Consider the following 23,175-nt stretch of genomic DNA (forward strand, 5'->3'; position numbering starts at 1 on the left):
CACAAGAAGTGAAAGTTTGTCCACCAAACATATACATATCACAAAAAAAGTGTATGTAATGTTCACAATACTTTTAATAGCTAATTCATTAATAGCTCAAACTTGGAAATAATCCAGATGTCCATCAATAGGTGAATGGATAAGTAGGTTATGGCATAGTCATACAATGGAATACTACTTAGCAATAAAAAATGAACTGTTGCCCTAGCTCAGTGGTCAGCAAGCTGCGGCTCGCGAGCCACATGTGGCTCTTTGGCCCCTTGAGTGTGGCTCTTCCACAAAATACCACGGCCTGGGTGAGTCTATTTTGAAGAAGTGGTGTTAGAAGAAGTTTAAGTTTAAAAAATTTGGCTCTCAAAAGAAATTTCAATCGTTGTACTGTTGATATTTGGCTCTGTTGACTAATGAGTTTGCCGACCACTGCGCCTAGCTGGTTTGGCTCAGAGGATAGAGCATCGGCCTGCGAGCTGAAGGGTCCCAGATTTGATTCCAGTCAAGGGCACATGCCCGGGTTGTGGGCTCAGTCCCCAGTTGGGGACGTGCAGGAGGCAGCCAATCAATGATTTTCTCTCATCATTGATATTTCTATCTTTCTATCCCTCTCCCCTTCCCCTTCCTCTCTGAAATCAATAAAAATATATTTTTAAAAAAGAACTATGAGAGAATAAATTTCTGTTGTTTTAAGTCCCCAGGTTGTGGGCTTTTGTGCCGGCAGCCACTGGAGGGGAGGAGGGTGCTGAAGCCACCTCCCTGCACCCCACCTCCAAAAAATAAAAAATGAACTGTTACTCAATTGAATAGAGCATTGACCTGCATGCCAAAGGATGACAGGTCCAATTCCCCGTCAAGGGCACTTACCTGGGTTGCACATTTGATCCCCAGCCCCAGTCAGGGTGCATGCAGAAGGCAACCAATCGATGTGTGTCTCTCTCATCAATATTTCTCTCCCCCCCATTTCTACTCTCTCTAAAAATCAATGGAAAAAAAATATCCTTGGGTGAGGATTAACAAAATAAAAAATGAACTACTGATAAACACAACAACATGGACAAATCTCAAAAACATGCTGAGTAAAAAACCAAAAAACTCCAAGCACAAAAGAGTGCATACTATATGATTCCTTTTATATGAAATTCTTGTACTGGAAATCACTACAGTGAAAAAAGGAAACATCTGTTATTACTTCCAATAATAAAGATAAATTTTAAAAAACTATAGTGAAAGAAAGCAGATTAGTGGTCACCTGGGACTGAGCTGGGGTGGAGGGTTCATGGCAAAAGATTAAGAGGGAACTTTGTGGAATTATAATATTCTATATTTTGACTAGGGGGTTATATAGGTGTATTCGTTTGTCAAAAATTATCAAATAGTACATTTTAGTTAAGTGTATTATATGCAAAGTATACCTCAATAAAGGTGAAAATAATTCATTACCGTTACTCCCTGTCCTTTTTGCTTTCACATCCATTCCTTCTCCCTTGTTCTGCTCTGTATTTGGGGGGACTGACCCTTTCAGATTGTACTCACCATGTTCCTTGACAGCTGACTTTCAGCTGAGATTTGCCCAGTGGGAGACACTGGAAGGGAATTGGAAGTGGGGAGGAAAAAAGAAAAACCAAGGTATTTCTTCCCTGTCCCCTATCTCAATCCTCATTTCTGCTGAATTTCCTTTGTAGCTTTGCTTGCCCTGATCATGTCCACTGGGATTCCAGGTCTTGCCCTTGACACCAGACCCTGAGCTCTAAAACTATCTTCCATTAGGTTTCTGGCTTCCTAATCTTGCCTGCTATGGACTAAATATTTTTGTTTTCCAAAATGTCACATGTTGAAATACTAACCCCCAAGGTGATTAGAAGGTGGGACCTTTGGGAGCTGATAAGGTCATGAAGGTGAAACCCTCATGAATGGCAGGCATTTAGTACCCTTAAAAAAAGTCCAAGAGACACTCCTCTCCTCTTCTATCATGTGAGGACATAGTAGAAAGATGGCTGTCTGTGAACCACACTGAATCAGCCCTGTTTTTGGACCTCCAAGCCCCCAGAACTGTAAGAAATATTTCTGTTATTTATAAGCCACCCTATTTATGGTATTTTTGTTATAGCAGCCCAACCAAACTAAGATACTGACTCACCTTCCCTTTGGCTTTTACTAGTAGCTCCTCTATCACTTGTGTAACCAGTTTCCTTAACTGTATTTTGATTGATACAGTAACAAATGATACTTTAAAGGACTATAAAATAGATTAATACATAAAAGAACTATAAATAGATTAAGCTGACATTAAAGTAAGTTCAGGTCTTCAAAGGTACTAGTGGAACATTGGGTTTACTTGAAATCAGTAGTAAAAATTTCCTAGAATTGCAACGTTATGAATAGGTTGATAGGGTGCAAGTGGAGGGAGAAAAGGATGAATAGGTGGAATGCAGGATTTTTAGGACAGCAAAAACTATTCTGTGTGATGCTACAATGGTGGATATCATAAGACATTGTCAAAATCCATAGGCTGTATAACACAAAGAGTGAACCCTAATGTAAACTATATACATTAATAGTAATATATCAGTATTGGCTCATCAATTGTAACAAATGTACCTCACTAATATAAGATGTTAATAATTGGGGTGGAAGAGGGCATTATATGGGAACTTTGTCCTTTCCACTTTTTTTTTTAATTGAAAACTGCTTTAAAAATAAAGTTTATTGCCTGGCCAGTTGGCTCAATTAGTTGAGCATAGTCCCTTGCACCAAGAGGTCACTGGTTCAATTTCCAGTTAGGGCACATGCCTGGGCTGCAGGCTCATGCAGGAGGCAGTTGATCGATGACTCTCTTTCATCACTGATGTTTCTCTCTCTTTCTCCCTGTCCCTTTCTCTGGAATCAATAAAAGCATTTAAAAATAAAAAAAAGGCTTTAACCATTAATGGTAATAATCTTTTGTTTTTAGATAGCATACTTCTTAGAGGAATCAAAATTATTTTCTAACTTATTCAGACATGCTTCTGAAAAAAAGGGCATAGAGAAGACATGTTTCTGAGAAAGAGGGGAGAGGTAGATAGTAATTTCTGATGGAGATACTTTATAAATGGCTAACATGGTATACTAGAGGCCTGGTGCACAAAATTCATGCACGGGACTGGGGGGCGGTGGTCCCTCAGCCCAGCCTGCACCCTCTCGCAATCCGGGACCCCTTGAGGGATGTCCGACTGCCGGACATCACCCTCGCAATCCGGGACCGCTGCCTAACCACTCACCTACCTGCCTGCCTCATCGCCCCTAGCCACTCTGCCACCTGCCTAATTGCCCCTAACTGCCTCTGTCTGCCTGCCTCATTGCCCCTAACTCCCTCTGCCTGCCTGCCTCATCGCCCCTAACCACTTGCCTGCCTGCCTCATCACCCCTAACCACCTCTGCCTAGGCCCGCCACCACGGCTTCATCCAGAAGGACATCTGGAATGATGTCCGGAAGGTCGTTCAGCTGTCTGGTCTAATTAGCATATTATGCTTTTATTATTATAGATTCCTTCTATAATAAAAGGTTCTTCTAGAATAAATTGACTCTATTTTTTTAAATCCACTTAAATCTTTTGCTACTAGTTTTCACTTAAAAAAAAACAAAAAGTGCTTTATGATGATAAAAAATAATCTTTATTATTATCATCTAATTTTTAATTGCCTTTATATATTTACATGCAAGAATTGAGAATGACATGATCATTTTCTATTTTAGTTAGCAGACACACATTCCCTACAGTGGAGCATTCATTAAAAAATCCAGCTAATTTTTTAAATGAAAATTAAGCAAGCCCCTAAATATGAAAATTACAAAGGTGTCTTCTATGCTCAGAGTACTGAACACTTTATTCTTCACTGAGTGTAGTGCTGATGGAATTGAGCCACAATGACATTTGTGACTAGAAGGGAAGATGGAAATGATTCCATTAACCTAGTGATGTAACATATGGTAATCATAGGAGGTAGAAGAGCTGTGTTGGACAAGGTTAAAAGTAAGCCATGTGGTACAGACATTACCAATTACCACACGTGGTAAGCATGCTGACACAATACTATATCTTCTCCAGAAAGGAAATGATTTGGGCATAGGAAGTGGTTTGCTGCCTTATGAAAGAATGAGCTATAAATGACATATCTGGCACCAATATTGCCATGTTTTTCCCAGTAATTCTGCAAGTTGAGGACTAAGATTTGATGAACCTCCATATTCCTAAATATCAGTACAATAAACTGCAGTTATTTGCACAAAGGCAGCAAAGCAAAATATCTGTGCAAAATAAGTTTGGGTCCTTCACATATAATATATATTTGCACAGGTAGGGTCCCTACGCCTGGCCTGCAATCAGGGCCGATCTTCCCTGGCTGCCAGCTGCTGCCACCGGTCACCCTCTGTGTGTGGGGCGACCCGCGGGGTGATCAGGCTCCGGAGCCAACTGCCGCCGCCACCCACCCCCAGTTCCTGATTCCCCATTGGGCAATCGGAGCCTGCCAGCCAGGGGAAAGAACTGAAAGGTTGACCTGCAGGCCCCAGTTGGGGCCTGCAGGATGGGGGCAGCTCCTGCATTGAGTGTCTGCCTCCTGGTGGTCAGTGCCTGTCATAGCCAACAGGTCATTCCACCGCCCAGTCAATTTGCATACTACTCTTTTATATATACACTAGAGGCACGTTGCAGGAAGATTCCTGCAATAGGGCTTCCTGCCGAAACTGGTTTGGCTCAGTGGATAGAGCGTTGGCCTGCGGACTGAAAGGACCCAGGTTCGATTCTGGTCAAGGGCACATACCTTGGTTGCAGGCACATCCCCAGTGGGAGATGTGCAGGAGGCAGCTGATCTATGTTTCACTCTCATAGATGTTTCTAGCTCTCTATCCCTCTCCCTTCCTCTCTGTAAAAAATCAATAAAATATATATTAAAAAAATATTTTAAAAAATAAAAAGAATAGGGCTTCCTGCGGCCTTGCTCCCTCCTGTCTCCACTGCCTTGCTCCCACCCATCTCCGCCGCTTCGCTCCCTTCTGCAGAGCTTGGCTTCCTTCTACACTGTCTTCAGTCTTAGCTCCGCACCTGCGTATGCAAATTAACTTCCATCTTTGTTGGGTTAATTTATGTAATTGCTCCTGATTGGCTGGTGGGCATAGCGGAGGGACGGTCAATTTGCATGTTTCTCTTTCATTAGTGTAGATAGACTAAAGGCCCGATGCACAAAATTCGTGCAAGGGGCTTGGCCCTCACAGCCCCGGCTTCATCCGGAAGGTCGTCTGGAAGGTCATTTGGCTGTCCAGTCTAATTAGCATATTACACTTTTATTATTATAGATACCTGGAATAGCTCTGGGAGATTACACAAGAAACTGATAATGGCCCTAGCCGGTTTGGCTCAGTGAATAGAGCATTGGCCTGTGGACTGACAGATCCCAGGTTTGATTTCAGTCAAGGGCACATGCCTGGGTTGTGGGCTCGATCCCCAGTAGGGGGCGTGCAGAAGGCAGCCGATCAATGGTTCTCTCTCATCATTGATGTTTCTATCTCTCTCCCCGTCTCCTTTCCTCTCTGAAATCAATAAAAAAGTTTATTTAAAAAAATTTTTTTAAAAAAAGAAACTGATGATAATTTCCTTCTATAAATAAACTGAGTGACTAAGGAACAGGAGGAATTTTTTCATTACATTTAAAATCCTGTGCAAATATCACATATTAAAAAACAAATTTTGCCCTAACCGGTTTGGCTCAGTGGATAGAGCGTCGGCCTGCAGACTGAAAGGTCCCAGGTTCAATTCCGGTCTAGGGCATGTACCTTGGTTGCGGGCACATCTCCAGTTGTAAAAAATCAATAAAAATATATATTAAAAAAAAAAACAACGAATTTTTTAAAAGGCCAAAAATACTTTAAGAACTGGTAAGCCTCCTCATCATTAGACCAAGTGATTTATATAAACCAATTAAGTTTTTTTCTTTGCCTTGATTCCCATTACTCAATACAAATTTTCTCTACTTTGTTACTTTGCTTTTACCTTTTATCTGTATTAATTTTTTTATTTTGAAAAGTTAAAACATAATCTCTTAATAAGTTCTCAACCATTTCTGAGAGAATCCAACTTTTATATTCTCATAAAATGGGCTACACATAAAATTACTATCAAAGTAATATGTTTAAAAAATTCACATCTTATTACACATGAGAGTCAAATGGATAGTTGCAGCATAATAAAGGCTTATGTCAATGGTGAATTAAATCTGAAAACAGACAAAGGAATTTACTGCAGTAAAAAATACATGAAATTTTGTCAACATGTTATTTTTAAAATATATTTTATTGATTTTTACAGAGAGGAAGGGAGAGGGATAGAGAGTTAGAAACATCGATGAGAGAAAATATCGATCAGCTGCCTCCTGCACACCCCCCACTGGGGATGTGCCAGCAACCAAGGTACATGCCCTTGACCAGAATCGAACCTGGGGCCCTTGAGTCCACAGGCTGATGCTCTATCCACTGATCCAAACCAGCCGGGCTTGTCAACATATTTTAGGTCAAAATCAGTTCTGAGGGAACAAACTGTTCTGTAAATCTTAACAGTAATAGTAAATTTAGGTACTAACATTAACTAAAAATACATATTATGAACAGCCAGCCTCTCTTCTGTAACTAATTTTTTTAAGCAAGAGAACATTTCAACATCATGTCTCAAAACTGAAATATAATGTATTGAAATAGAAACCTAGAACTGATTTTAAAAATTAAAAAAATGTGTCACTATTTCCCATATTTCCACTATTGCTCATTTAAAGTGACTAATAATGCCTCTATAAAAGCAGAAACCACAAAATTAAACCAATGAATTTAGTGACAATCATTTAGCCCTATCTTGTTTTATAAATAAGGGAAAGGTATGATAAAATAAAGATGCAAGGGAGAAACCAAGATGACAGCAAAGGTCAACAACTGAACTGCTTCCTCGCACAACAACTTCAAAACTACAACTAAAAGACAAAACGGACATCATCCAGAACCACAAGAAGGCTGGCTGAGTGGATATTCTACAACTAGAAGGAAAGAGAAAAGCACACTGAGACTCAGAGGAGCTGCAGAAGTAAAGGCAGAGGTATGGAGGCACGCGCGCGGAGAGGGCTGGCAACTGAGTACGCGGCTGTCTTTTTCAAGCGGGAGAGAGACACAAGCTCCCGACTACTCTGAACTCCAGTTCCAGGCGAGACTCTGGGGATGCAGACTCATATGGGGAGAAACTGGACTATCTGGCAGCGGGCGGAACACGAGGGCGGATTTCTCTCAGAGGTGCTTGCAGCAATTACCGAGGGACACTGAGACCCGGGGTCCTCTAAGGGCAGGGCTGATGGGAAACTATTCCTGTTTGCTCCGCCCTGAGACTCTGATCCACCCCAGCTGTGCGCAGAGGCTTTTGCATATGAATGGCCTGGTCCTTTGAAAACTAAACTTACCTAACAAACTGCAACTGAGTCAGTGAGACCCAGAACATCCAAAAGAAGGACCAAGGCCCTGCAGCAGCTTGCATTGCTTCACAGTTGGGCCTCATCTGGGCACCTCCAAAACCCAAACAAAGAAGAGGAATCTGCAGATCTCTCCGTAGCTCCTGCTGGGTGGCCTCAGGCTGAGGCTAAATTAGCACCTCCTTGGAGATCCAAGAGCCAGTGTACCAAGGGGTCAGAGTGGGACCATCCAGAATACAACTACTCAGATCCATAAGGGACACACGCAGGGGGCAGACTCAGTGAGCACCAAAGCCCCACTGAAGCAAGTCCTGCCCCATAAGGGTGTCTCCTGCACAGCAACTCTTCCATTGTAGACACAACAGGTCCTCATAGCCAATTGGGCTGGAGGTCAATTCCTCACAGTGATATCAACAGCAATCAAGGCTTAACTACAAACAAGACTGTGCACACAGCCCATAAAGGGGTGCACCAAGAGTGTCCACCTCAGGTAACTGGGGAGGCTGAGCCACTGGGCCCTATAGGACACTTAGCACACAAGGCCACTCTATCAACTCAGGGAAGCAGCCAAAATGCGGAGACAAAGAAACAGATCACAAATGAAAGAACTGGAGAAAAGCAAACGACTGGATATAGAGTTCAAAACCACAGTTAAAAGGTTTTTTCAAGAATTTTCTAGAAAAGGCCGATAAATTTAGTGAGACCCTCGAGGATATGAAAAAGAACCAACTAGAAATTAAGCATACACTGACTGAAATAAAAAATAATATACAGAGATCCAACAGCAGACTAGAGGAGCACAAGAATCAAGTCAAAGTTTTGAAATACAAAGAAGCAAAAAACACCCAACCGGAAAAGCAAAAAGAAAAAAGAATCCAAAAATATGAAGATAGTGTAAGGAGCCTCTGGGACAACCTCAAGCGTACCAACATCAGAATTATGGGGGTGCCAGCCGAAACCGGTTTGGCTCAGTGGATAGAGCGTCGGCCTGCGGGCTGAAGGGTCCCGGGTTCGATTCCGGTCAAGGGCATGTACCTTGGTTGCGGGCACATCCCCAGTAGGAGGTGTGCAGGAGGCAGCTGATCGATGTTTCTCTCTCATCGATGTTTCTAGCTCTCTATCCCTCTCCCTTCCTCTCTGTAAAATATCAATAAAATATATTTAAAAAAAAAAAAAAGAATTATGGGGGTGCCAGAAGAAGAGAGAGAGCAAGATACTGAAAACCTACTTGAAGAAATAATGACCGAAAACTTCCCCAACCTGGTGAAAGAAATAGACTTACAAGTCCAGGAAGCGCACAGAACCCCAAACAAAAGGAATCCAAAGAGGACCACACCAAGACACATCATAATTAAAATGCCAAGAGCAAAAGACAAAGAGAGAATATTAAAAGCAGCAAGAGAAAAACAGTTAATTACCTACAAGGAAGCACCCATACGACTGTCAGCTGATTTCTCAACAGAAACTATGCAGGCCAGATGGGAGTGGCAAGAAATATTCAAAGTGATGATTAGCAAGAACCTACAACCAAGATTACTCTACCCAGCAAAGCTATCATTCAGAATTGAAGGGCAGATAAAGAGCTTCACAGATAAAAAGCTAAAGGAGTTCATCACCACCAAACCAGTATTATATGAAATGCTGAAAGGTATTCTTTAAGAAGAGGAAGAAGAAGAAAAAGGTAAAGATAAAAATTATGAACAACAAATACATATCTATCAACAAGTGAATCTAAAAATCAAGTGAATAAAAAATCTGATGAACAGAATAAACGGGTGAATATAATAGAATCAAGGGCATAGAAAGGGAGTGGACTGACAATTCTCGGGGGAAAGAGGTGTGGGGGCTGTGGGAAGAGACTGGACAAAAATCATATACCTATGGATGAGGACAGTGGGGGAGGTAAGGGCATGGGATTGGGTGGGGTGGGAACCGGGTGGAGGGGAGCTATGGGTAAAAAAAGAGGTATAACTGTAATAATCTGAACAATAAAGATTTATTGAAATGAAAAAAAAAGAAAAAGAAAGATGCCAAAATTGACACCGCTTATTAATGTCTCAGCTGAAATCAGAATGCAGGTCTTCTGACCCTGGTCCTATGTTCTTTCTACGCCTTTATACTATACTAGATGTCCGATGCATTAGGATTTGTACAGAATGGGCCTTCCTTACCCTGGCTGCTGGCAGCCTTTGCTCTAGCCCAGAGCCACCTTTCCACCTTCCCTCGCTGCCCAGAGGCCCTGAACAGCTAGGGCAGTGCGAAAGGCCTGCGTCCGGCCCCCTGTGTATGCAAATTAACCCGCCATCTTTGTTTGGTTAATTTGCATACTCACTCCTGATTGGCTGGTAGGCATTGCGAAGGTACAGTCAATTTGCATCTTTCTCTTTTATTAGTCTAGACTAGAGGCCCAGAAAACAAAATTTATGCATGGGTGCGGTCCCTAGGCCTGGCAGGTGTCAAAACACAAGCATCTAGTGTGGAAGGGCAGGTCCCAGCTGACCTCTGGGCCCTGGGCAGACCCTGGACCCCCATGCGCCCACCCCACCCCCCACCGCCGCCTGAGTCACGGCGCCCAAGTACCCACGCAGAGATGCAGTGAGTGCGGCTGTGCTGCATGGAAGCCAGTGGGCAGCACGCTCTCTCCTGACCAGCCTTGCACATTGGCTCCTGAGTGAACCTACAGGAAGCCCGACTTGCCCCTGCAGTCCCAGCAGCTGTGGCCCGGCTCGCCCGGAAGAGGCTGTGCGGGGGGAGGCAGGCTCCTTGCAGGCATCCAGCACCTGAGTACCCACTACCAGAGCCGCATCGTCGACGCCCGCCATGTTCTGCACCGCCCCCCGGTAATCAGCGCACGTCATAGCACGCGGTTGAACTCCCAAACTCCCCGTCAAATGACCACCCGAGGGGACAATAGGCTTTATTATATAGGATTTTATCCCTGTAAATAGCTGTAAATATTTTAGTAAGAAAGTGTATTAGGGTTAAAATTTAAACTAGTAGCAACAGTTTGAAAATACTGCAAAGACCAATCAACTGTCCCAAACTTGATAAGCAGTAAAAGTCAGTAAGAGGTTCATAAACAAAAAGTATAATTCATATAAATTTATAAACCATTTAAACTCTATTAGGAACAACTCAAATGTCCATCAACAGATGAATGAATAAATAAAATGTGGTATATATAATGGATTACTATTCAGCCATAAAAAGGTTTGAAATTCTTACACATGCTATAAAACAGACGAATCTTGAAAACATTCGGCTAAATGAAATAAGCCAGACACACAAAAGAAAAAATACTGTATGATTCCACTTATATGAAATATATATAATAGGCATTTTCATAGAAACAGAAAGTGGATTAGAGATTACCAGAAACTGGAAGGAGAATGGGGTATTATTACTTAATGGGTACAGAATTTCTGTTTGAGGTAATGAAATTTCACAAATTGCAGTGATGGTTGTACAATATTGTATATGTAATTGACACTGAACTGAACACTTAAAAATGGTTAAAGACCAACTTTATGGTATATCTATTTTATCACAGTTTTAAAAATTTAAGAAAACCACTATTAAATTATATATTACATATTTTATAATAAAAAATGCTCCGAAACCTTATCCTATGCAAGACCAAATAGTATCCTTATCTGACCATTTGAAAAACAAAATTTTTTTCTAAATATATTTGAAATATTTATTCATTCAATACGTAGTTGTTAAATGTGTATGTCTTAGGCATTAGATGGATGGATACATGGAAGAAACAAAAGCAGAAAGGCTAACCTATCACTTCTATCTGACAGAGTTGCTAAAAGGATCAAATTAAATAATGTAAAAATGTTTCAAAATCGTAAGGCACTATATACTAGTAAATATGTTTTAAGTTACATATTCCAAAATTCAAGCTAAAAGTTAGCCAAAATCCTTTAGTTAGGTCATCTGAGCTTTTACTAGTAATTCTACTAGTATACATTATATTTTATACATTTTCTTAAATCCTCACTTGAGGATATTTTTTCCATTGATTTTTAGAGAGTGGAAGAGGAGGAAAAGAGTGAGAGGGGAAGGGAGGGAGAGAGAGGCACACATCAATGAGAGAAATAAACATCAGCTGGTTGTCTTCCACCCCATCCAGGGATCCAACGCAAAACTCAGATGTGTGCCCTGGTACATGATTTGAACTGGTAACCTTTCGGTGGACAAGACGACACTCAACCAACTAAGACACTCCAGTTGGGCTATATTTTATACCTTTAATAACTTATTTGGAATCAAATTTATTTTCTAAGTGCATCAGTGTGCAAAAGGTTTCTCAAAGCAGATCAATTGGTTTGCTCTACACTTTCCAGAATGAGTAATTTTTATAGTTAACCTATATTAATGGCCTGTATTGTACTAACTGTGGTGAGAGCATTGTAAAACATGCAATTGACATTAAAAATAAAAATAAAAAAGATTGTGTAAATAAGTGTTTCTGTGTGCAAATGTATTTCTGTGTATTAATGGATTACCAAAAAGGGTGATCATAACAATGCATAAAAAGGAGTGAAAGCCAATATACATTTTTTGAATGTGAGAAGGACATGAATTTGGGGGCCAGGAGCAGAATGCTCTGGCTGAATTGTGTCCTCCCAAAATTTGTATTTTTAAGCCCTAACCTCCAATGTGACTGTATTTAGATAGGGCAGGGCTTTTAGGAGGTAATTAATGTTGAATAAGGTCATATGGGTGGAGTCCTAAACTGAAAGGTTTGGTGACCTTAAAAGAAGAAGAGATAAACAAGTGGAACAAATTGATGTTTCTCTCTGTCTTTCTCCTCTCTTGCTCTAAGATAATTTTTTTTAAGTTCTTAAACAATAAAAAAGATGAAGAAAGGAAAATCCCTCTCCATGAACCATTCACCAAAGAAAGGCCTTATAAGCACACAATGAGAAAGCAAGGAGGGAAGGGAACTCTCACCAGAACTAGACTGTGCTGGCACACTGATTTTGAACTTGTAGCTTCTAATATTGTGAGAAAATTCTGTTGTTTTAATTCTATGCTATTTTGCCGAAACCGGTTTGGCTCAGTGGATAGAGCGTCGGCCTGCGGACTGAGGGGTCCCAGGTTCGATTCCGGTCAAGGGCATGTACCTTGGTTGCGGGCACATCCCCAGTGGGGGGTGTGCAGGAGGCAGCTGATCGATGTCTCTCTCTCATCGATGTTTCTAGCTCTCTATCCCTCTCCCTTCCTCTCTGTAAAATATCAATAAAATATATTTTTTTAAAAAAAATTCTATGCTATTTTATTATTGCAACCCAAGCAGACTAAGATTTAAGTGTATATTATATTTTTAACTGCAAAAATAAATATATTTTCAGCAATAGCAACCAGAAGAGTTGCAAACAAATACACTGGGCTTTGTCTATATTCAGAGTCTTATAGGTCTTTAAAGTTATTTTCTTTTTTAAATATATTTTTAATGATTTCAGAGAAGAAGGGAAAGGAAGATAGAAATATCAATGATGAGAGAGAATCATTGATCTGCTGCCTCCTGCATGCCCCCTACTGAAAATCGAGCTTGCAACCCAGGCATGTGCCCTGAGCAGGAATCGAACCATGACCTCTTGGTTCATAGGTCGATGCTCAGCCACTGAGCCACACCAGCCAGGCGCTGAAATTCTTTATAATGCTTTATAAAGTGAAATCCTATTGTATATGATGACTGGTAACACTGATATTCATCACTTATAACCTCCCCAACCCTAGATTTGATGATTAGAGCAAAATGAATATAAAATGATGGGTAATTTTTTATGACTGCACTAATTATAATAAAAATATGTGCCTTAAACCTAACAAATAAGATAGTTACAATCAGTTGTCCTACATTCATCATTTAAAATTAGTGTTATATACTTGGAATAACCAAATGCCTGATTTGCCAGGGAGAATCCTAGTTTATGTCCACTGCCCTGGTATAACTGTCAACAGCACCTAGTTTCACTCTCAAAAAGTCCTGGCAAACTATGGTTATTCTAAGTATATAGTCAATTACATAGTAATCATATATTTAATATTTTATAAATTTAGTGTTCAGTCTGGGATAGGAAATACCAACTGCCACTAAAATCTGGGAAATATAATTGTCAAAGTATCTACACTAATAAAAGAGAAACATGCAAATTGACTGTCACTCTGCTACACCCACCAGCCAATCAGGAGCAAGTATGCAAATTAACCCAACAAAGATGGCACTGCTGGAGTGTCTGGGCCTGTCTGCCTGGCCAGGGGCCACAGGGGCCAAGTGGCGAGGCTGGTGTCCTGGCCTGTTGGCCCGGCTGGGGGCAGCAGGGGGCCGAGCAGTGAGGCAGGATCTGCCCACTCCAGCAGTGGATCCTGCCTCGCCGATCCGCCACTGCTGAGTGTCTGGGCCTGTCAGCCTGGCCGGGGGCCGCGGTAGCCCAGTGGCGAGGCTGGATCCACTGCCGTTGGCATGTCTGGGCCTGTCAGCCCCTCCATGAGGCTGGATGCTGCGTTCAGGGGGCACATGCAAATTGTCCCCTCAGGAGTTTGATTGGGAGACCAGGAGTTCGATCACTTGCTCTGATATGCGCTAACCACCAGGGGGCGGCGCGGAACAAAGGAAGACCCCAGCTGGCAGCCGGGGAAGGGAGGCCTCAGCCAGGAGCTGGCAGCTGGGGAAGGCAGGCCCCAGCCAGCAGCTGGCAGCTGTGGAAGGGAGGCGCTGGCCGGCAGCCGGAAGGCCCCAATCAGCCCTGATCGCCAGCCAGGCCTAGGGACCCTACCTGTGCATGAATTTCGTGCACTGGGCCTCTAGTATAATAATAAAGTATTTAAATAATTTTCTTCCACTGGGAATCAAAATAAATTTTGTGAATGAATTGAGAATAAAAAGAATCAGATCCTAAAACATCTTTAGATTATTTTTAAACTATTTGATCCAAAATTTTAACTTTGAATAATTTTAAAGTAGTTAAAATTATTCAAAGGAAAATGTAAATACACCTAGAAGAACCATGGTCGGCAAACTGCAGCTCGCGAGCCACATGCGGCTCTTTGGCCCCTTGAGTGTGGCTCTTCCACAAAATACCACGGCCTGGGCGAGTCTATTTTGAAGAAGTGGCGTTAGAAGAAGTTTAAGTTTAAAAAATTTGGCTCTCAAAAGAAATTTCAATCGTTGTACTGTTGATATTTGGCTCTGTTGCCTAATGAGTTTGCCGACCACTGACATAGAATTCCAGAATATAGAAATAATTAACTGTGAGCTTACTGACTTGACTATTCTGAAAGATGTATGTTCCAGACAATTTCTAAACGGAGTAACAGTTCCAAAGTCTTTCCTTTAACATTATAAAATAAATTAAAATGTTTGGCTAACCGGTTTGGCTCAGTGGATAGAGTGTCAGCCTGTGGACTGAAGGGTCCCAGGTTCGATTCCGGTCAAGGGCATGTACCTTGGTTGTGGGCACATCCCCAGTAGGAGGTGTGCAGGCGGCAGCTGATCGATGTTTCTCTCTCATCGATGTTTCTAGCTTTCTATCCCTCTCCCTTACTCTCTGTAAAAAATCAATAAAATATATATTTTTTTAAAAAAGAGTTCTGAAGAAGACATGGTTCTTCTCATCTTTAAAAAAAAAAAATTTAATTAAAAATAAGCAAATGGCTTAGATTTTATGACTGAGGCTACTAAAATCAGATTGGTCATCTAAAATGTGTACCCTACCCATAAAACTGAATATAATGATATGTTGACTCAGCATGCTGGGTTTATAATAATAAAAAAAGTTCATTTTAAGAATTATCAAAGCTATACTTAAAGAGGAGAGCACAAAATGAATATTAAAAAAAATTTTTTTCCCTAGGATTTTCTAGGCAATTAGCAAAAAAAAGAACAAAAATATACAGCCTGACTGGCTCATGAGATCAGCTTTCCACATTTGCAAAATATAATGCCTATATCGTTCCTACTGATTGTTACTAAAAATGAAAACAAGGCACACTGCTTCAGAAAAACTTTCAGAGAATCATATTCATTTAAGTATATTTATATTGCATTTGATATATTCCTGATTCATTTATGCCACAGTGTGTTTTTATATTTTAAAGAAATACGTCTAATACATATATACACCCATATACACACATACTTTGAGACTAGTCTTTGGATTCCTGTTCTTCCTCTGATTCTCGTGACCGTTTCCGGGAATTCAATGAACCTTCTGTTTGCAATGAGCATGCAGTAGCAACAGCATCTCTAAATCCCTGAGGCTGTAAGATGAAAAAAATGTAAGTATGCTTTAAGAACATCTAAAATAATGACTGGTCTTTTAAATATTTTAAGTAATTGATAAGAGAGCTACTTTATTGTTGGGGTAGAAGTTATCAACCCTGTAAATGAAGAAGATAAACCTCATGGATAGATGTCCAAGCCAGGGTTGTACTAGAGTATTTTACATCTAAAGTATTTTATATTTATTTATTTATACATACATATACACACAGAAATAACATTGCATTATAGAAATATTCTCTAAAAGACAACCCTAAAAAACTTCCTGGTGACACTATTGAAGAGGTGAAAGAAAATAGCATGTAAAAATTACTTAGGTGTTTTACAAACTTATTTTCACAATACTCTAAAATAGAGTTTTCCAATTAGAGTACTTTAAATGCACCTAGGCAATGCAAAGACTAAGTGGATAACTCAGTTTCAGAATCTCTATTTCTGTTTTTTGTCCTTAAAATATGAGATGCCAAGAATATTTTTGGCTCAAAACTATTGATAAATATGATTAGTTCAATAAAATTGTAATGATGTACAATTACAGGAAAATTAGCATTTTAAAGTAGGATATATTTGGTGACTATGACAGATTTATAATATCTATAAACCAAAATTAGTAAGGTTGGTATTTTTTTATGAAAATTTTTAACAACTTTCACTTTAAAAATATTTAATATACTGCCCACAGGTGTGGCTCAGTGCTTGCGCACTGACCTATGAACCAGGAGGAGATCACAGTTTGATTCCCAGTCAGGGCACATGCCCAAGTTGCAGGCTCAGTCCCCAGTGGGGGGCATGCAGGAGGCAGTGGATTGGTGATTCTCTTTCTATCTCTCTCTCCCTCTCCCTTCCTCTCTGAAATCAATAAAAACATATTTTTAAAAAATAATAATAATACTGACTGTGATTTGAAACAGTACTGTAGATTCCTTCTGGCTTGGTGATTTGTACAATGTTGCCAACCTGCTTAGAGGGGGGAAAAAAACAAAACACAAACACATAATCTTAATTAGTTCAGGTGACTGATTTGATCATTTAAGTTTATAATTTTTAGAAATATAACTCTATTATTTTGTTCTCTAAGGATACAGAAAGAAATATCAGAAGTACTCCCTTCAAACAATAGCTATATGTATGCATGTACTAGTAATAATTATTACAGATATTAACAATTACTTATATTGTTTATATAAATAAAATTTTAAAGCAACCTAAAAGTCCAATGACTGATTCAAATAAACCAGCAACTTTCACCCTAGTAGGATAGCTCAAGTGATTAGAGCATCATCCCAATATGCTAAGGTTGTGGGTTCTATCCCCCTCTCAGGGCACATACAAGCAGCAACCAATATGAATGCATAAATAAGTGGAACAACAAATCAATGTTTCTCTGACTCCCTCCCTCTCTCAAAAAAAGTAATAAATCAATAAATAAAAATAAAAAACACAAACCAGCAATTTTCAAACAGTGTGCTGCAAAAAATTTTAAAATATGCAATACTTGACTAGTTTTGTTGCGCTGACCTCTTTCCCTTAGATTTTCAAATAAAAAATTACAACAGCTAACACAATAGCCTTCCAGTGTGAATAAATCAAAATTATACCTATTTTTTTAGTCAGACCAGCAAAAAATGTATTTTTTGGTGTGCCATAGAATTTTAGTACTTTGTTTATGTGTGCCATGACCTGAAAAGGGCTGAAAATCACTGAAATAAACTACTTTATACATGACGAGATACTGTTTATGCTTAAGAAAACATAGTGGAAGAAACATTTAATGAAATAGGAAAATTTCAATATTACATTAAGTAAAAGTTGTGCTGTATAATCCTGCATTTATGAGTATGTATACACACATATATAAAAAAACTAGAAGACTACAATTAAAAGTTATTATAAAATAAAGATTTTTTTGTTTACATTTTTCAAACTTTCTGCAATAATTTTGGTTTTTTATGTGTATTATAGAAGTATTAAGACAATTTCTTGGGATATACATAAGAAACATACACTCATATTTTACCAATACTAGAGGCCCGGTGCACAAATCCAGGAATCCAGTGGGGTCCCTTGGCCTGGCCTGTAGGGATCAGGCCGAAACCGGCTCTCCGACATTCCCCCGAGGGGTCCCAGATTGCAAGATGGTGGTTCTCAGGTGATGCACCCTAAAATCAGACTCCCTCCTCTGGTTCCAGGAGCGTCACCCGAGAACCGCAGCCGCCAAGTCACTGCAGCTGCCAAGTCAATGCAGCTCGGCAGCTCCTGCATTGAGCGTCTGCCCCCTGGAGATCAGTGTATGTCATAGCTACCGGTCGGACAGTCAAACAGTCGCTTAGGCTTTTATATATATACATAAATAAGCTAGGAAGACACATTCTTTCAAAATGATTATTCCAGGAAAATCACTGTCATGAAAGAACAAGTTTAGGTAGGATTTTATTATGTACTGTACAAAGTAAGTAACATAAAATTGAAAGCTGAAAATAGTTGAAAAATAAAATTATAAGCTCTTATTAACTATGTTCAAATACTATAACGCAACAAATATAAGCAAAAACTTTTTAAAATTACTTTAAAACCGATGTAACTTATTCATAATAGCCAAAAGGTAGAAGCAATCCAAATGTTCCACAGATGGATGGATAAAAAAATGTGGCATATACATATAATGGAATATTAATCAGTCTTAGAAACAAATTGACACATACTAGAGTTAACTTTGAAGACATTGTGCTAAATAAAATAAAGCCAGTCACAATCGGATAAATTTTGTAAGATTCCACTTATTTGAGGTGCCTAGAGTAGACAGAGTAGAATAGTGGTTGCCAGAGCCTGGTAGGAAGGAAGAATGGAGAATTAGTGTTTAATGGGTACAAAGTTTCAGTATAGGAAGATGAAAAAGTTCTGGAGATAGATGGTGGTGATGATTATACAATAATGTGAATATACGTCACGCCACTGAACTGTACACTTAACTGGTTAAAATGTTAAGTTTTAAGTAATGTATACTTTACACAAATTTTTAAAAATGATATAACTACACTAATTTAGAGAAAAATCATAGACTCTCAGAGTTAAAAGGATCATTTATTTACATATAACATAATGTTTACTTGTTTTCAAAAAATCTGTTACTCTCTCAATTTTGAAATTGCCCCTCTACTCAGGCACAATTCAAAAGAGAGGCAATCAGAGACCATGGTCCATTAGCTTAATGGTTTAAGTTTGTACTTTCAGGATGAAAACAGCAGAATCCAAAATGTCATTTACTTTATAATTGCAACTGTATGCATAATTAAAATAACTGCTAAGTAATCCTATCCAATAAAAGAGTAATATGCAAGTTGACCGTCACTTCAACATACAAGATGGCCACCCCCCATGTGGACACAAGATGGCTGCCACAAGATGGCTGCCACAAGATGGCTGCCACAAGATGGCCGGCAGGGGAGGGCAGTTGTGGGCGATCAGACCAGCAGGGGAGGGCAGTTGGAAGGGAGCCAGGCCTGCAGGGGAGGGCAGTTGGGGGGACCAGGCCTACAGGGGAGGGCAGTTGGGGGGACCAGGCCTACAGGGGAGGGCAGTTGGGAGGAACCAGGCCTGCAGGGGAGGGCAGTTGGGAGGAACCAGGCCTACAGGGGAGGGCAGTTGGGGGGACCCAGGCCTTCAGGGGAGGGAAGTTGGGGGTGACCAGGCCTGCAGGGGAGGACAGTTAGGGGTGACCAGACCTGCAGAGGAAGGCAGTTGGGGGCGACCAGGCTGGCAAGGGAGGGCAGTTAGGGGCTACCAGGCCGGCAGGGGAGGGCAGTTAGGGGCAATCGGGCCGGCAGGGGAACAGTTAGGCGTCGATCAGGCTGGCAGGGGAGTGGTTAGGGGGTGATCAGGCTGGCAGGCAGAAGTGGTTAGGGGCAATCAGGCAGGTAGGCAGGTGAGTGGTTGCGAGCCAGCAGTCCTGGATTGTGAGAGGGATGTCCAACTGCCTGGGATCAGACCTAAACGGGCAGTTGGACATCCCTCGAGGGATCCCAGATTGGAGAGGGTCAGGCTGGGCTGAGGGACACCAACCCCCGGTGCATGAATTTCATGCACCAGGCCTCTAGTCCTATCTAATAAAAGAGAAACATGCAAACTGACCATACCTCCGGTACGGCCCACAAGCCACGTCCACCAGCCAATCAGGAGCAATTGTGCAAATTAACCCAACCAAGATGGCAGTTAATTTGCATATCCAGGCACAGGGCGAAGACTGAAGACAGCGTAGAAGGAAGCCAAGCGCTGCAGAAGGGAGCAAAGCTGCTGAGAAGCAAGCGGGGTGTAGCAGGCAGGGCTGCGGAGAAGGGAGGGAAGCAGGCGGGGCGGGGGAGAAGGGAGGGAAGCAGGCAGGGTGGGGGAGAAGGGAGGGAAGCAGGCAGGACGGCAGAGACCGCAGTAGGAAGCCCTATTGCAGGAATCTTCCTGCAACGGGCCTCTAGTATGTAATATAAGAATAGCTCTGAGAAGGAAGTGAAATTATAAATTTTTACAATGCTTTTAGAGTCGCTATTCCATATTATGCAAAATATAACAGAAAAATAGAGGCACGGTATATTTCAACCCACCTTATTAAAAAATATCTTTTTGACTCAATATAAAATTAGCTAACCTTCTGAAAAATTAGTATCTAATACCATATCCAAAAAAGTACCTAGTTTATTTGATTTTTCTGAGAAAATCATTAAAAGGTAAATAAGCTTTTTAAAATATATATGTTTTTAGAGAGGAAGGGAGAAGTATAGAGAGGTAGAAACATCAATGAGAGAGAAACATCACTGAGCGGCTGCCTCCTGCATGCCCCCCCACGGGGGATCAAGCCCGAAACCTGGGCATGGGCCCTGACCAAGAATGGAACTAGTGAATTCTTGGTTCATGGGTCAATGCTCAACCACTGAGCCACACCAGTCAGGCTAATAAGTAAGTAAGCTTTTAAGAAGCATGTATGTATTTATTAAAAATCCTAAAGTTGCCTGGCTGGTGTGGCTCAGAGGTTGAGTGTTGGCCTATGAACCAGGAGGTCACAATTCGATTCCTGGTCAGAGCACATGCCTCAGTTTCATGTTCAATCCCCAGCTGGGGGCATGCAAGAGGCAGCCAATCAATGATTCTCATCATTGATGTTTCTATCTCTCTCTCCCTCTCCCTTCCTCTCTGAAGCCAATAAAAATATATTTTAATCAATCAATAAAAAAAGGATCTTAAAGTCAAATGGGCCTTAGTATTCAGGTTAAAAACCTTCCTCCAATTTCTAAGTAAAAAATGAAATTTTATATTTTATGTCTGCATCTCAACAGATCTTTTTAAACAACAAACTAAACGAAAGAATCACTTGGCCCATGGCCCCAGCTGAGATGAAGCTTAACATATGGCTGAACTACATAGTTTGGGTCAGGAAGAAACAAGACAAAAGCACAATTTGTGCTCTAAAGCACATATGAAACACTATGTGGGGGTGTTGCTATATTACTCCACTCTACCACCAGATCTTCTTGGCAAAGAGCGGTATAATTTTGAACAATCTCAGTCTCATATTATTATGAATATATAAATTGAAGGAAAACATGCACAATATGCAGGATAGAGACCAAAGTAATCCTTTTAGAATGATATTCCATTATTAGAATGTTTTAGTATTTCTATTAGAATGTAATTCCATCATTAGTCAAAAGATAAAAATCAGGTGTTGCTGGTGAAGGGTGGGGATTGAGTCATAAGATGGGATACTTAAATTCAATTCTCAATATATATTTGGCTAGTCAAGGTTTTTTAGTTTTCTGCTCAAAGTGTTCATTTTCATAACTGTTTTCCTCCAGTGTGAATTCCATCCTTTCAAGATAAACTAAAATTTAAAGCACATACAAGATGTCATGCAACTTCAATGACTTAAAGATAGCTGGTTTCAAACCATGAAGAACAAAACTATTGCCCTAGCTGGTTTGGCTCAGAGGATAGAGCGTTGGCCTATGGACTGAAAGGTCCTAGGTTCGATTCCGGTCAAGGGCACTTGCCCAGGTTGCGGGCTCAATCCCTAGTGGTGGCTTGCAGGAGGCAGCCAATCAATGATTCTCTCATCGTTGATGTTTCTATCTCTCTCTCCCTCTCCCTTCCTCTCTGAAATCAATAAAAATATATTTAAAAAAATAAAATCAAAAAAATAAAAATAAAAAAAAAATAAATAAAATCAATAAAAACATTTTTAAAAGAACAAAGAAATACAGATAAAGAAATAGACCATACCACTGACCAGACCCAACATGTATTTAAGTAATCCTTTTTTCTATCTTTGCCCACAAGCTGTCTCAATTTTCCCCTTTCATTAGAGCATTTCAAAACCGAGTTCTCTAGGTTATGACAATTAATCTCAAAGCAGAGAGTCTAGCATAAATCTGACATTTCTAGAAGTGCAGAATAAAAGATTTTGCAGCTTTCAATTGCCTATTTTAAAAAAAATAAAAGCTGGTTTGTTCACTTGCTCAGCAGCTTTAAAAACAAATACAAAGGTTTCACGCTGTCATAGTTTTATTTTAAAGAACAATACCAGAGAAAGTCAGGTAAGTAATTGGATAACAAAAGCAAGGTAGGAAAATACAAAAGAAAACAAAACACAATTTTATAGAAGAAATACATTAAGCAACAACTAAGAAAAGCCATCCTATTTTCCACATAAATTAGTCCTATAGCTAACCTTTTGCCCCAATTTTATCCTTTCAATCCCTTCCATGAACACAAAGTACCCACCTCCTTCTGCATGGCTAATGGTACTTGATTTCTAAGAGCTTTAGAAGGTAGCATTCTTTGGCCCACTATTCATTTAAGGTGCAACCCATCATTAAAAATTCCAAAGCATTTCTTATGTAGCTAAATGTGCAGATAAAAACATGTTTCTGTTTGCTGTAGGTGATTAAGGACAAGGTAACAAAACCTTTAGTTCATGGGGCACTGTAGATTTCATCCACTGGACTAGCTCTAAGAATCTGGTGTTTAGTATAGTTAACCCAATATTCAGAATAATTAACTTGTTTCTACACTGACCTTTGCTTTTGATCCCAATGAAAGATCAGCCGTATTGTAGCAGCATGTCCCCAACTTTCTCCTGAGGGAAGAAGAACACAATAATTGTATATTGCCTTTGTAAGTCTCTCAGAATGCATCTGACTAAATACAGTTTTACTTTGCTTGATTTAACATAATCAGAGTATACTTTAAACCTGGTATGTTGATAACATCCTGAGATTAATGGATTTTTACATATCTAATAAAATATTGCAGATCAGTATCTTCTATTTACTTTTAGAAAAATTTATAGTTTGAATAAACATATTTATCAATCTTCCTTATATTAAGACTAACATATTTCTAACCACCAGAAAAAAAGC

General features: G+C 40.1%; 1 protein-coding gene across 2 annotated transcripts in view; it reads right to left on the reverse strand.

The window, feature by feature from the left end:
* Positions 1-15,338: 15,338 nt before the first annotated feature.
* Positions 15,339-23,175, reverse strand: part of RAD51C (RAD51 paralog C) — a 39,430-nt gene continuing 31,593 nt past the window's right edge. For both annotated transcript variants that reach the window (XM_080679846.1, XM_080679845.1), the window contains exons 7-9: positions 22,832-22,892; positions 16,669-16,729; positions 15,339-15,750 (exon numbers count right to left, since the gene is read on the reverse strand). In XM_080679846.1, the coding sequence (XP_080535972.1) occupies positions 15,637-15,750; positions 16,669-16,729; positions 22,832-22,892 (236 nt within the window). In that variant the 3' untranslated portion in view covers positions 15,339-15,636. The remainder of the gene's footprint in view (positions 15,751-16,668; positions 16,730-22,831; positions 22,893-23,175) is intronic.

This window comes from Plecotus auritus (genome assembly GCF_963455305.1).
Source record: "Plecotus auritus genome assembly, chromosome: 7".
Lineage (NCBI taxonomy): Eukaryota > Metazoa > Chordata > Mammalia > Chiroptera > Vespertilionidae > Plecotus > Plecotus auritus.